Here is a 14650-nt window from a genome sequence, read left to right on the forward strand (position 1 = left end):
CTCTATAAACATTTTCTATCAGGACAACAAAGAACATCGATCTCTGGATCTTCTTTTAGTTTGGACCAAAGAACCAACTTAGAAACAAATTTTAGAATTCATAGGTAAGATCTGAAGGTTCATCTAGTTCCAAATGAAATAAGAGATTAACTTAAATGCAGATTTTAAAAAAGATAATTCTAAAATGGTAAACTTATGGTCCAAGGAAATAAGCAGAAGATCTATAATTCTACCAGTTCCTAATGTTTGTGTTCATGTTAACTTTACATTTACTTTTAACTGTTTCTGTGGCAGCTGGTTTGAGAGTACAACACAGAAAACCTGCTATTTTCACTGGTAATTTTTCTATTCTACCAACAAACTTCCTATAATGTCAAAAATGATTCTAGAAAGCAAGTCATAAAAGGCTGCATAGCTACATGTTTTCTCCAGTTCCCTTCACTCTTCAGAATAGAAGGTTAATTGTAAGACTTGATAGCTGTCACTTCACTCATTAGAGGAATAGGGTGTGTGGGAATGTGATTTAGTTCATCTAAATAAAGTCTGTTTTAACCCCTCCTTAATAAGGCCTGTGCCATTGGAGTTATACTCTTTAGCCAGAAAAGGGTACAATCTCTCTAACCTGTGATATCTGTATAGTGACCTTTTGTGATTCTTGTAATCTCTCAAGATGAAGGGAACAATGTTTCTGTTTAAAAATAAAATAAAAGGTTATGGCTAGATGCTACTAGATTATATTTCACTAATTTTTAGAGGGAGTGAATAATCACTAAAAACTTTTCCAATTGTTGGAATTCTAATACTAAAGTGACAACAATTCAAAACACTTTTTTTTTTTTTTTTTTTTAATCAAAAGGGATCTACAGAGGGACAAAGTTTTGGGTGGGTTTTCTCGTACCCTATTTCCTCTTAGTAAACGCATGTTAGCTTGAAAAGAAAGCCACAGTATATCATGTAATAAATGGTTCACAGCCTGGGCTTAGAGTCAGACAGATCTGAATTTGAATACCTGTCCTGCTACTTACTAGTAGCGCAGTATTATAGCCTCATATCTATATAAGAGCTGTTACAAAAATTAAATAAGATAATGTAAAGAATGCAGTTATCTAGCCCAGAATTAAGCACAATAAATGTTACCTACAATTATTATTTCATATCTGGCCAAAATAAATTATATTTTCAACCTCCTTAAGAATGAAAATTTGTACTCATTTTGCTTTTACATTTATTCTACTGCCTCTGAGAAGCTATTAATTTACATTTAGGAAATTGCATCAAAATAGGAAAGTCCTTCCCCAACTGCCACCCTATTTATCAGGGCAGAAAGTAAGTTCTTGTCCCAGTTCTTGAGCTCTTGTCCCAGTTTCAACAAATGACTCTGTGTGAATTTTCCTCTCTGGGATGCAATTTCCTTATGATGACGTACTTTATGATTGCTTATGTTAATAAAGTATGCCAAATAAATACTTAGGTACTTAAGTATGCCTTAAGTTAATAAATGCCAAATATGTAGCAGAGAAGCCTGAGTAAAGCCAAAAGCTTAGCCTCCAGTTACTGAGACAGTGGACTTATATAAACCTCGAGGTTTATGATTCCTACCTCCTTAGCCTTACCTAACTGTCAGGACAATATTCACTTCTAAACCAGAGAAATGTACAGCAAATAACAAATTCAAGATGAGAGTAGTGTGGACTGCCCACGGCCAGAACTACGTTCAGCTTCACTTCACAATTCTTGAACTAAAATTTAACTTCAGAGTAATCATATTTGCTTTTTTATAAATGAACTGGGAAACTATAACCCTGGTATATTCTACGTACCTCTGCCTCAACCTCCTTGTAACTTAATATATCAGTTTTTTCCTGCTTTTCCTAAATCCAAACAAATCCACCATCAGTTAGTCAAACACTATCCACCGCATATCTAATCTTACAAAATCTAATACTGCTTAGTTAAATCAGCAGTCATTTTTCACAGCCACTTCACACAAAATTAGGTTCAAGATAATTTTACCTGAGGACAGTCTAAATATATAACATCTTCATCACTGATGTAGCATTAACATGGGTTTTTCAATACAATTACTTCAAGAAAAAAGTATGCCTCTACGGCAAGTAAATGTTAAGAAATTGTAATAATTCTGACCACTCATGTAAAAAGAGTGTGTATAATTGCTACAAGTGATGACAAGCCTGATCAATGTGAACTGAGTATTTTTTAAATTGCTTTAAAAAGAGCAGTTTCTAGAGAAAGATCATTGTAGCACAACTTTTGAAAGAAGCACTATCAAAGTCATTAATAAAAATTAATAAAATCAACCAATTATTCTCTAATTTCCAAATAAAAATAGAATTTTTTAAAAAGCAAATAGAATGTTCCTCAAATACCATGTTAAAAAAATCACTGCAAATGCCATATTAATAATCATTGTTTATTAACAAAATAACTGTAAACTATTTTAAATTTCAACAGGTTCTCAGACAAATTACTTTCATATTTCATTATCATGTTAAATTCTGTAGCTAAAGATCATTCTTGAGTTGCTGGTAGTAACTTAAGCTTAGAAATGTGGCTACACATATCAAGAAACCCCAACAGAGGTTAAGAAATGTCATTTTCATGTGTTGATGGGGGAACAAAGGATTTAACTGTATCTTAAGGATAAGAGTACCAATTCAAATGGTCCTTTTAGATTTAACAGAGAAAGAAGAAATCAAGAACAAGTACCAGAAAAGGGAAATATCAAATTTCTCCAGAGGCAGATTAATATGAAAAATGAAATAGTTTAATACTGTATGATCCACCTTAGAATATATATAAAAGAAAAATAGATATTTAAATATTTTTTAAAATGTAAATGAGTTATCTAGGCCCAAGCTACTCATGATGCAAATATGTAAACCTTTAAAACACCAAACAACCCACAAAAACTGAACTGATAGTAATAAGACTAAATAAATCTCTATATATACACATAGCAATTCAAACATGAATTATCTATGTTCATTTGTAAAAACTGATCTATGCATAATTCCCCCACATTTTGTTAGTAGCAATACCTTTCTTTACCGTGCTGCCTACATTTGTAACCTGTAATATGTTATTCCAATTAAGTGTGTGGGACACTGTTTTATGACATAAAATCATGCCCAAAAGATTCAGATGCTTCTTTTACAAAGTAAACAATAAGCAGCTCTTAAGTTGCTAGTATCGAGTTCACAACTACCTAGGTTTTTTCCAATTTTAATTTTTCTTTTGAATAAAAAAACCCTACAAATTGTTTCTCCAGTAGAAAGTAAAAACAGATGAAAGTAAAAAGGGTCTTTTGCCACTGAGGCAAAAAGACAGAAAGGAGGAGGGAAGGAGGAGAGGAAGTAAAAAAGAAGGAGGAGGAGGGGACAGAGAAGAAAATAGGGGAAAGGAGAAGGAAGTTTAATAATCCTTGCTTCAAACAATGGAATCAGCTTTTAAAATCATGTTGAAATGCATGGCATTCTAAGCAGTGGTTTCAATAAAGACAAACACATAAGGCACATGAGTTTAAGACTTGAAAGACAAACAGTTAACAAATGAAAAAAGCTTTCACTTTTGATTATAAAAATGGTATTCTAAAAATAGTTATGAATACATGCAGTCAGCTGACAAAACTGTTTCAAAATGTCTCAGAATACATTTAAGATGAAAATACTCAAAACAAAATACTAACTCCCAAAGCATGCCATATTAAAGGGCTCCTTAAGGAATTTTCTGAAATAAAATGTTTGTAAAAAGTCACACTTCTATCCCTGGGCTATAAACACTTGCTATACTAGTGTACTAAATAGTACTTTTTTTTTTTTTTTTTGCGGTACGCGGGCCTCTCACTGTTGTGGCCTCTCCCGTTGCAGAGCACAGGCTCCAGACGCGCAGGCTCAGCGGCCATGGTTCACGGGCCTAGCGCTCTGCAGCATGTGGGATCTTCCCGGACCGGGGCACGAACCCGTGTCCCCTGCATCGGCAGGCGGACTCCCAACCACCGCGCCACCAGGGAAGCCCCAATAGTATCTTAAGTAGAAAAGTAAATTTTAAAATGTTTTAAATGATCCCATCTTAGAAATTCACTGGACAGAGACTAGCTGTGAGGAACAAAAAGTGAAAGTACTGTTGTATGGCTCTCCAACTAGTGTCTCTAACACATCAGATTCCTCCAATATTAAAATCAAGGCAAGTGTGATGAAACAGTCCAAGAACCAAAGAATCTGAAAATCTTTCAAAGTTAATTGTTGTAACTATATACAGTGTGACCTGAATGGAAATATGGTACAGGTACTCCTTTCAAAAGGAGAGGTAGGGCTTCCGTGGTGGCGCAGTGGTTGAGAGTCCACCTGCCGATGCAGGGGCCACGGGTTCGTGCCCCGGTCCGGGAAGATCCCACATGCCGTGGAGCAGCTGGGCCCGTGAGCCGTGGCCGCTGGGCCTGCACGTCCGAAGCCTGTGCTCCACAGCGGGGGAGGCCACTACAGTGAGAGGCCCGCATACCGCAAAAAAAAAAAAAAAGGAGAGGTAAAATATGATAATAACAGTAAAAAGATTAAAGCAAATTAGAAAAAATGAATAAATAATTAATTACAATTCTGAAAAACTGCTTTTTTTTTTTAACAGAAGAGACATTAAGTTTCAAATTTTGTCCTACAGTGCTGCCTCTCACTAAGAAAGTGCCCCCTCAAAAGTAGTTCCAGATGCCCAGTATTCTTTCTGATCACTTCAAACTGGAACAACACATCATCATTTTTAAAAAACAGGATGCATCAACAGAGCTGCACTTCACAATGTGTGCTCCTTTTAGTGGACACACACAGCCCTGTGTGTAAGTGCTCCAAGCCACTAGGCCAATAGAGTTCATCTTCTTGGAGCATCAACTTTAGTCAAGAGATACATATGGAAGAAATTTTTACTTATGAAAGCATTACTTAATATGCCTAATAAAGATATGAATGTTTAAGATAAAATGTAAAAATTCCAAGAAATTTCTCACACCACACCTCTTAAGAAACATCTTTGGGGAAGGGGAAGGAGGTATTAAATGGACAATCTGAGAAGCACTGGAACAGGAAAAAGAATACTGGTTTGGAAACTAAAAGACCTGGATCTTACAGAATTAAAAACAGAAAAAAAGAAAGCAAAAAGTGCTGGACCAATGGTAAGAAAACAGGATAGACTGATTAATGAGGCAGCAAACTTTAATTTGCATGGATGCAGGCTAAGAGGACAGCAAATCCATAAGCCTCTAACCACATGCAGGGCGCATTCTGGAAATGTAAGGGACATTTTTAACTACCACAATTGTGGGGAGGACTCACTGGACCTTTAGTGATTAAAAGCCAGGTATATTAGATATCCTGCAATTCATGGACTAGCCAGACTCAACAAAAAATTATTACTTCAAGACTTTCAAATGTCCCAATGCACGGTTATACAGGTTAAAAATTCTTGAACTAAAAGTTAACTGCTTTAAACATTAACTATTTTTCACACAGTTTTAATAGACATCGAATCTCTAGGAATACAACTAACATGTAAATTGAAGGAAGGCTGTACTTTGGCTGAAAATTTTACCTACGGTTATTAATGATTCCTGAAAGAAAAAAAAAATTACAGCATAATGGCAATTCCAGTTGCCCCACTTGATTTGCCAAAACTAAATCCCTGTGCATGTGTAGTTTTCATACAAATATGTAACTAAGATTGAAGATTGCTTTAACAGTCTTAGAACCAAGTGTCACTACACTTGCAATTATCAGATACACAAAGAATGAGGATGTCAGAGAATTTCATTAATAATTTTGTTGTTAAAATGTTTCATGTTTTTCTGGAATGTCATCCTTATTTTGGTAGGACACAAAAGACAATTTATGTTGTGAAAATTACACACTGACATTGTTTATTTTGGCAAAAGTCTGCTGCACAAATTCTCTATGGCTTCATATATTAATGTTTCTTTTCCTAATTCATCCTTTGCCTATTTGTTTCACATGTGATAATGTTTAAAAATAATGTTTTGTAATACTAAGTAACTACACCATCCCACATAATTACATAAAGAATCATTGTGAGACTATGTTATAAATAAGGCCAGCTCACCTGCAACAGTATCTTACTTCTTTTTTTCCCAGTCAGTAGTCTGAAATTAAAGTTATTTCTCTCTCTCTCTCATCATATTTAAGTAAGTGTGGCCTGTTATTCTGTATCCTAGCACTAGTTTTTATTTCAATGTCCACTAACAATGCTGCTATGCTGTTTATCTTACATTTTCTTGTACTTCTGATACAGAATGTGTTTTGATCTTTTTACTTTTAAATCCAAACTTACTCATTAAAAGTAGATGCAAAATCTGAATACCATACTGTTTTGTTTTTTAAATATTTATTTATTTATTTTTGGCTGCGTCAGGTCTTGTGGCAAGCGGAATCTTTCCTTGTGGTGCACAGGCTTCTCTCTAGTTGTGGCACGTGGGTTCAGTAGTTATGGCGTGCGGGCTTAGTTGCCCCATGGCATGTGGGATCTTAGCTCCCCGACCAGGAATCAAACCCACGTCCCCTGCACTGAAAGGTGGATTCTTAACCACTGGACCACCAGAGAAGTCTCCTATACTGCGTTTTTTAGTATAATAGTGCATGCATGTTTGAAATATATATTGCTTTATAATAAACTACTTTCCCATTATTTCTTTTACGGTTAAAACATTATTTATATTTATTTTTGAGTGTAGAAAGGTCATGCTATTTATGAATTTCATTTTGGAATAGTTATCTACAGAATACAAAAGTCTATTAGAGTTAAGAGTCACACTGTAAACCAAGTAAAGATTTCATCAAAGACTTGATGTCTCTTCAAAAGACCAAGAACAGCCAAGGTGAAACTTTTAAGGAAGGTTTCCATAACAGCAAGGATGATGTGAAGCTTCAGGAAATGACATGGTAATTAGTATCAAGATGCAAGGAGGGAACTATAAACAATGATTGACACTAACAGTAATAAGCGTTAACAAAATTTCCTGGAAAACAATGGCATCGCTGAAGAGGAAAGCCATAGATATTTATTAATAACGCATAGTACTTAAAAAAAAAAGTGGCTGCTTTTGCAAAGTTACACCTGTCAGGGCAGGAAGTGTGACACTTGGTTATAGAGAAGTAAAAGAAATGCTGAAGAAGGAGAAATTACTGAAGGAATAGCTTTCCCTCCCCCATGATTTACCAAAGACTTTCAAAGGCAGTCAAAAAATGAGCCAGGAAAATTTTAGAAAGATAACTGATTTTGAACTCCATTTAAAGGTCCCTGAAATATATGAAATGGTGATTCTAGTCAAAAGTTCAATGGGCTCAGGACTTCCCTGGTGGCCCAGTGGTTGAGAATCCGTCTGCCCATGCAGGGTACACGGGTTCAATCCCTGGTCCAGGAAGATCCCACATGCCGCGGAGCAACTAAGTCTGTGCACCACAACTACTGAGCTTGCGCTCTAGAGCCCGCGAGCCACAACTACTGAGCCTGCATGCTGCAACTACTGAAGCCTGTGCACCTAGAGCCTGTGCTCCAAAACAAGAGAAGCCACCGCAATGAGAAGCCCGCGCACCTCAACAAAGAGTAGCCCCCGCTCACCGCAACTCGAGAAAGCCCGCGCACAGCAACAGAGACCCAACACAGCCAAAAAAAAAATAATAATAAAATAAAATAAACAGCTGTAAAAAAAAAAAAGTTCAATAGGCTCAGATCTTGAGGTCTAGTCAATCCAGTCTGTTCCATGCTCCCTCCGACAGAAATAAAACTCAAAAGTAATCTTTCATGTTAAATTTGGGGTTTTCATAATAAATATTAGTAAAAACACACTTGAACATTGCACCCTTTAGTTTCATGATGAATTCTGCCACTTTTATGGTTGAAATGGGTTTCCTTGTTTTAACACATGAAATCTTCAAGAAATAAATACCTTCTGACCATGTGACTGACTGAAATACCTTCTGAGAGTATTTGTGACTACTGTCCAAAAAACAATTAGGGCCTAAGTTCACAATTACCTATAGTTTGTTTTTTTTTTTACTCTTTCCATTTACATCATTTCACTCTTTACCTATGACCTAAAAGTCTTTAAAGTCTGTCATCAGCAGTCATTTTCAAAAAAATTCACTTACGACTGCTGACTTAAGTGAGGCCTGAGGATTAATCATGGATTAAATGAACTAAACTGGGTAGATATGTAAACATGTCTAGGATTGAGAGAAAAACCACAGAAATAAATGTTCAAAGACTTCATTTATAAAAGAGAAAAAGGAAAATAATACAGGCATATAAAATGGTGTTCTTCAGAAAATGAGTGCATATGTATATGAGAAACAACTCTAGATAATAAGAGGAAACAGCTATTAAAAGTTTAAAAAAAGATTTCCTAAAAATAAACCTCAATCACAAATTTAAGAGTATTTTAAGCCAAACACGCTAAGACTGAGAAAATTAAGAGCTAGATCACAACTGGACAAACCCTTGTTAACAGGGAAAAATGACACTTTGCAGTCAAGCCTGAAATGACTATTAATCAAAAAGGACAGATGATTATACTGTACTCTGTAAAGGTTCAGAATTAAATACAAAATGTACCAAAATTAGAGATCTGGAAGAGTCAGGATGTGTGTACAAGAAGCCATAAACAGCCAGAGATTTATAGTCTTATTATGTCTAAACATTACTAGAAAATAACATAAACCAAAGACCGTGCATTTGAATAATTTGTACTATAACACAGTCAATCACTGAAACTGATGCTCCTTTAACTGGGAGTGTGTGTGCTCTGGGATGTGGGTGCCCCCTGTAATACGCAAAGCTCCTCCTTTTGAAGCATTCATTTTAGTTGAAGAATTAAAACATATGTGAATATACTATGAAGAATGCCAAATGTGCATGACAAAATATTAGATTTCAAACAAAAATCTCTTGTTTTCTTTGGCCAGTATGGTGATGTTAGCTGTTAGAGATATGGTGGTGGGAAACTCTTAAGTGCAGCTTCAGATATAGCTTAAAGAGGGCAATAAATTGTTTTAGGAGTCAAAATACATAAAAATGAGCACATTAAAATGTATATTTGCTTACTTATCTCAAGTAACCCAACATTTCTCTATTATGATCAAACCCCTAAGAGTCCCCAAAAGTGCTCCCCAAAAGTACTTTAAATGGAAATACTTACTTAGGAAACCAATTTAATCCCAGGTGCTCTGTCTTGGAGTATAATATTCTTTCCACCATGTCATAAAGTGGTCTCCAAGGTAACTCCAAGTCATCTCTTGAAAGAAGTTCCTTTTTCCTAATTAAAGAAAGAGTAAATATATGTGTGTATGCTTGCTCAGGGTGTGTATACTACACATACTACACTGGGAGAACAGTTGTTAAATGCTGCTGTCATCACAGTGGGTTTTGCTTTTCCCCATCCTCAGCCACTCACTGGCAAAACATGGTAGGAGGAAGAACAGTGCACCAAGACTTTTGCTGCTGTCCAAACCTCAAGGGGCACCAGGTAAAAAGAGGCATTAAAATTTGTGCCACCATTATTGTAGATGAGTTTCATACTTTCCCACACTATCTATGGAGTACTTAAGTGTTTCCCGAATTGTGCTGGGTGCCTGGGATAAGCAAAAGAATAAATGATCCCTGTCTTCACAAGGATCTTACAGTCTACATAGGGGAAGGTAATTAGTATAAATGAAACAAATAGACAACATATAGTTCAGTATATGCTAGAGAAGAGAAGACTTCATGGAGAAAAAGGAATCTTAATTAAAAGGTTAATTAACACATGGGGTTTAAACTTATGATAAAGTTTTCTGCAATCTTTTTCCAAAATGGTAATTTGGGACTTGGTCTTCTTACCAAAGAACACTTAGCTCTCCTCATTCCCTAAAACCTTGAAGAAAAAAAAAAAAAATCTTAGCAGAAATCACAGGACATTGACTTACTTTAACAAGTTGATTAAGAGACGTGCAAATCCCTGCATCATGCTGATTTCCAGTTTTGGAATTGATACCAGCTCATATAATAATTTGATAAAAAGAACATGATCTTCTTTGCTAAATTTTCTCCCATAAAGTCGAATATATCTGCAAGAGAAAAATCGATACAGCCTTTAAAGATAGATATCGTGATACATTCATGTTCATTGCAGCATTATTCACATAGCCAAAGTGTGGAAGTAACATAAATGTCCACCAACAGACAAATGGATAAAGAAAATGTTTTATATATATATATATATACACACACACACACATATATACACAATGGAATATTATTCAGCCTTTAAGAAGAAAGCTGTCATATGCTAAAACACAGATGGACCTTGAGGACATTATGCTAAGTGAAATAAGACAATCAAAAAAAGTCAAATCCTGCATGATTCCACTTATATGCAGTATCTAAAGTAATCAAACTCATAGAAACAGAATGGTGGTTGCCAGGGGTTGGGAAGGCAGACAGGGAGCTACTGTACAATGGGTATAGGGTTTCAGTCATACAAGATGAAAAATTCTAGAGATCTGTTGTATAACAATGTACACACAGTTAACAATACCATACTGTACACTTAAAAATTGTTAAGAGGGTAAATTTAAGAGTTTGCCACAATAAAAAAAAATATGTATTGTTACACTTTAATTTCAAAAGTCTTTGATGTCAAACATTTTATCACACTGCACACTCATCACTGTGCAGGAAAGACTTACTCTATATTTTAATTAAGAGATTACCAAATAAGTACTTTATTGACAAAAAACTTATAATTCAGTTATAATAACTGAATTCACATCAACATTTAATGACCAATTATAACACTGCTCTTTTCTTTTCGCATGGTTTTAACTGGCCTTTGGACACGGTAACCTGAAAAGAATCCCTCTGCACCCTTTCCTTTATTAAGCAAGTGCTCATTCAGAATAACAATCTACCTAATGACTTGCTGAAACTACTTAAAAACATCATATCACAACATTATAAAACAGAACAAAAGAGTACAGACATAGAAGTTTACTGTTTTAACCACAAGAATCTTTGATGAACGCTTACTGAGAATCCTGAAACAATACAGCGTTACCTAACTTGTACTATTTGTTTCTAGGCATTAACTCATAACTATAATAAAATTATGTTGCTACCAAAAAAGCACAGTATTTTATCTCAGAATTATATGTTTTCAAGTTTTTAACTTTAGGGACTCAATGTAAACAAAAGCGTCAACTATAAGCAATTTAAGGAAAAGGTGTCCCAAAAAGCAAGAATGACTAAGCATGGCATAGTTAAGGATTCAGAAGTAACTAAAACTTAAGGAACAAAAACTTACTTAGAACAAATTACTGGATACTTAAAATCATAAACTCCTTTGAGGAGTTTGAGGAAGACCATTTTATAGACAAATACATAATTCAACAGAAGACACAGCATTAATATTCCTTATATGATCTTTAGCACTTCCCCAACAACTAAGATCAAATTAAACTTGCGTTTAACTTCTAAAATTAGAATACCTGTTTTTCTTTTTCCAGAAAATCCTCAATATTCTTGGTCCAATAAGAGCACTCTTTTTTTAATTTTCTCAGGCTGCTGCATATTTATTCAGCTCTTGTCTGTCTGAACTTTCAAGGTATAATCCCATGATTTCACCTTAGTACTAGGCGATCAAACAGTATTGGGGCGGGGGTGGGGGCGGTGAGGGGAGACAGCAATGAGACCTGAGATATTGTTTTGCCTCTGTCAGTAATTACCGTGAAAGTTTCTTAACCACCTAGGCCTGATAAAGGAAATGGGCTAATGAAGACAATACATAGAGACCCTAAGCCCAGGGCTGCCAGAGATACTTCAGGCTGCTGAATGAACATGGTACAGACTCCTGAAGCCTCCCTCAATTGCACTCTAAATTTAGGAGTAAAAGCTAGAATCATTTAAACGCTACTTTCAAGTGAAAACAAACCATATCCCCTAAGAAACAGCACATATTTTAAAGATAAAACAGAAGAGTCCAATGAAACATTTCTTGTTCCCAGTGGCTACCTCAGGCCTTGACAGGGCTCCAGGTGCCCCTGCGGTTATGCACTTACTCTCCCTTGTGGCTAAAAGACTTCTGTGGAAAAATTGAAGAAACACTGCTCTAAGCAACTGAAATAATTTACCTACAAGCCTTTTTACTATAGTATAAATTGTGTAAACATTAGGGACATAAAATTCATAGAGTCCAAAATTTAATACTATGAAAAGAAGAGACAAACCCAGGGATTCTTAGAGGAGCTAGAACTGCTGACAAAACTAGAGATTTTAGGGGGATTACTCAGAAACCTATTTGCCCTGTCAACAGCAAATAGTTCTTGCCAAGCAGAAAGTGATTCCTGCCTCAGCATTTCTCAAAACACAGACCAAGGGCTTCCCTGGTGGCGCAGTGGTTGAGAGTTCGCCTGCTGATGCAGGGGACATGGGTTCGTGCCCCGGTCCGGGAAGATCCCACATGCTGCGGAGCAGCTAGGCCTGTGAGCCATGGCCGCTGAGCCTGCGCGTCCGCAACAGGAGAGGCCACAACAGTGAGAGGCCCGCGTACCGCAAAAAAAAAAAAAAAAAAAGGCCAAGACTTCTTCTGAAGAACACAAAAAGTACTAAAAGAAGAAAATTAATAACTGGTCTTCATTAAAATTAGGAACTTCTATTCACAATAAAACACCACTGAAAATAAAAAAGCCCAGTCAGATATTTGGAATACATATCACCATCTGACAAAGTACTCCCCCAAACTACTTAAGAACTCCTTCAAATCAATAATAAACACAACCAAATAAACAATGGGCAAAAGACTCAGGAAGGCACTTCTCAAAAGACAACATCCACATGACTGATAAGCATATGAAAAGATACTCAACATCATTGTTCATCACTAAAATCAAATTAAAACCACAATAGGGGACGGGAACCAAGATGGCGGAGTAGAAGGACGTGCCCTCACTCCCTCTTGTGAGAACACCAGAATAACAACTAGCTGCTGGACAATCATCGACACCAAAACTCACCAAAAAAGATACCCCATATCCAAAGACAAGGGAGCAGCCACAATGAGATGGTAGGAGGGGCACAATCACAGTAAAATCAAGTCCCATAACTGCTGGGTGGGTGACTCACAGACTGGAGAACACTTATACCACAGAAGTCCAGCCACTGGAGTGAAGGTTCTGAGCCCCACGTCAGGCTTCACAACCTGGGGGTCCAGCAATGGGAGGAGGAATTCCTAGAGAATCAGACTTTGAAGGCTAGTGGGATTTGATTGCAGGACTTCGACAGGACTGGGGGAAACAGAGACTCCACTCTTGGAGGACACACACAAAGTAGTGTGCGCATAAGGACCCAGGAGAAGGAAAAGTGACCCCAGGGGAGACTGAAGCAGACCTACCTGATAGTGTTAGAGGGTCACCTGCAGAAGCAGGGGGTGGCTGTGGCTCACCATGGGGACAAGGACACTGGTGGCAGAAGTTCTGGGAAGTACTCCTTGGCACGAGCCCTCCCAGAGTCTGTCATTAGCCCCACCAAAGAGCCCAGGAAGGCTCCAGTGTTGGGTTCCCTCAGGCCAAACAACCAACAGGGAGGGAACCCAGCCCCACCCATCAGCAGTCAAGCGGATTAAAGTTTTACTGAGCTCTGCCCACCAGAGCAACAGTCAGCTCTACCCACCACCAGTCCCTCCCATCAGGAAACTTACACAAGCCACATAGATAGCCTCCACACAGATCCACAGATCTGTGGATCTCCACACAGATCCACACGGATCCTCCAGAGAGCAGACAGCAGTAGCAAGAAGAACTAGAGTCCTGCAGCCTGTGGAACAGAAACCACATTCACAGAAAGATAGACAAGATGAAAAGGCAGAGGGCTATGTACCAGATGAAGGAACAAGATAAAACCCCAGAAAAACAACTAAATGAAGTGGAGATAGGCAACCTTCCAGAAAAACAATTTAGAATAATGATAGTGAAGACGATCCAGGACCTCGGAAAAAGAGTGGAGGCAAAGATGGAGAAGATGCAAGAAACATTTAACAAAGACCTAGAAGAATTAAAGAAGAAACAAACAGAGATGAACAATACAATAACTGAAATGAAAACTACACTAGAAGGAATCAATAGCAGAATAACTGAGGCAGAAGAACGGATAAGTGACCTGGAAGACAGAATGGTGGAATTCATTGCTGTGGAACAGAATAAAAAATAAAGAATGAAAAGAAATGAAGACAGCCTAAGAGACCTCTGGGACAACATTAAATGCAAGAACATTGGTATTATAGGGGTCCCAGAAGGAAAAGAGAGCGCGAAAGGACCAGAGAAAATATTTGAAGAGATTATAGTCGAAAACTTTACTAGCATGGGAAAGGAAACAGCCACCAAAGTCCAGGAAGCGCAGAGATTCCCATACAGGATAAACCCAAGGAGAAACACGCCAAGACACATAGTGATCAAATTGGCAAAAATTAAAGACAAAGAAAAATTACTGAAAGCAGCAATGGAAAAATGACAAATAACATACAAGGGAACTCCCATAAGGTTAACAGATGATTTCTCAGCAGACACACTACAAGCCAGGAGGGAGTGGATTGATATACTTAAAGTGA

At 37.0% G+C, this 14650-nt stretch overlaps 1 protein-coding gene across 1 annotated transcript in view; it reads right to left on the reverse strand.

Moving 5' to 3' along the window:
- PSME4 (proteasome activator subunit 4) overlaps positions 1-14650 on the reverse strand; it is a 98591-nt gene that overhangs the window by 63002 nt on the left and 20939 nt on the right. Inside the window, exons 2-3 of the mRNA XM_082671731.1 lie at positions 9978-10118; positions 9212-9328 (exon numbers count right to left, since the gene is read on the reverse strand). Coding sequence (XP_082527857.1) covers positions 9212-9328; positions 9978-10118 — 258 coding nt within the window. The remainder of the gene's footprint in view (positions 1-9211; positions 9329-9977; positions 10119-14650) is intronic.

This window comes from Grampus griseus (assembly GCF_964374135.1).
Source record: "Grampus griseus genome assembly, chromosome: 15".
Classification (NCBI taxonomy): domain Eukaryota; kingdom Metazoa; phylum Chordata; class Mammalia; order Artiodactyla; family Delphinidae; genus Grampus; species Grampus griseus.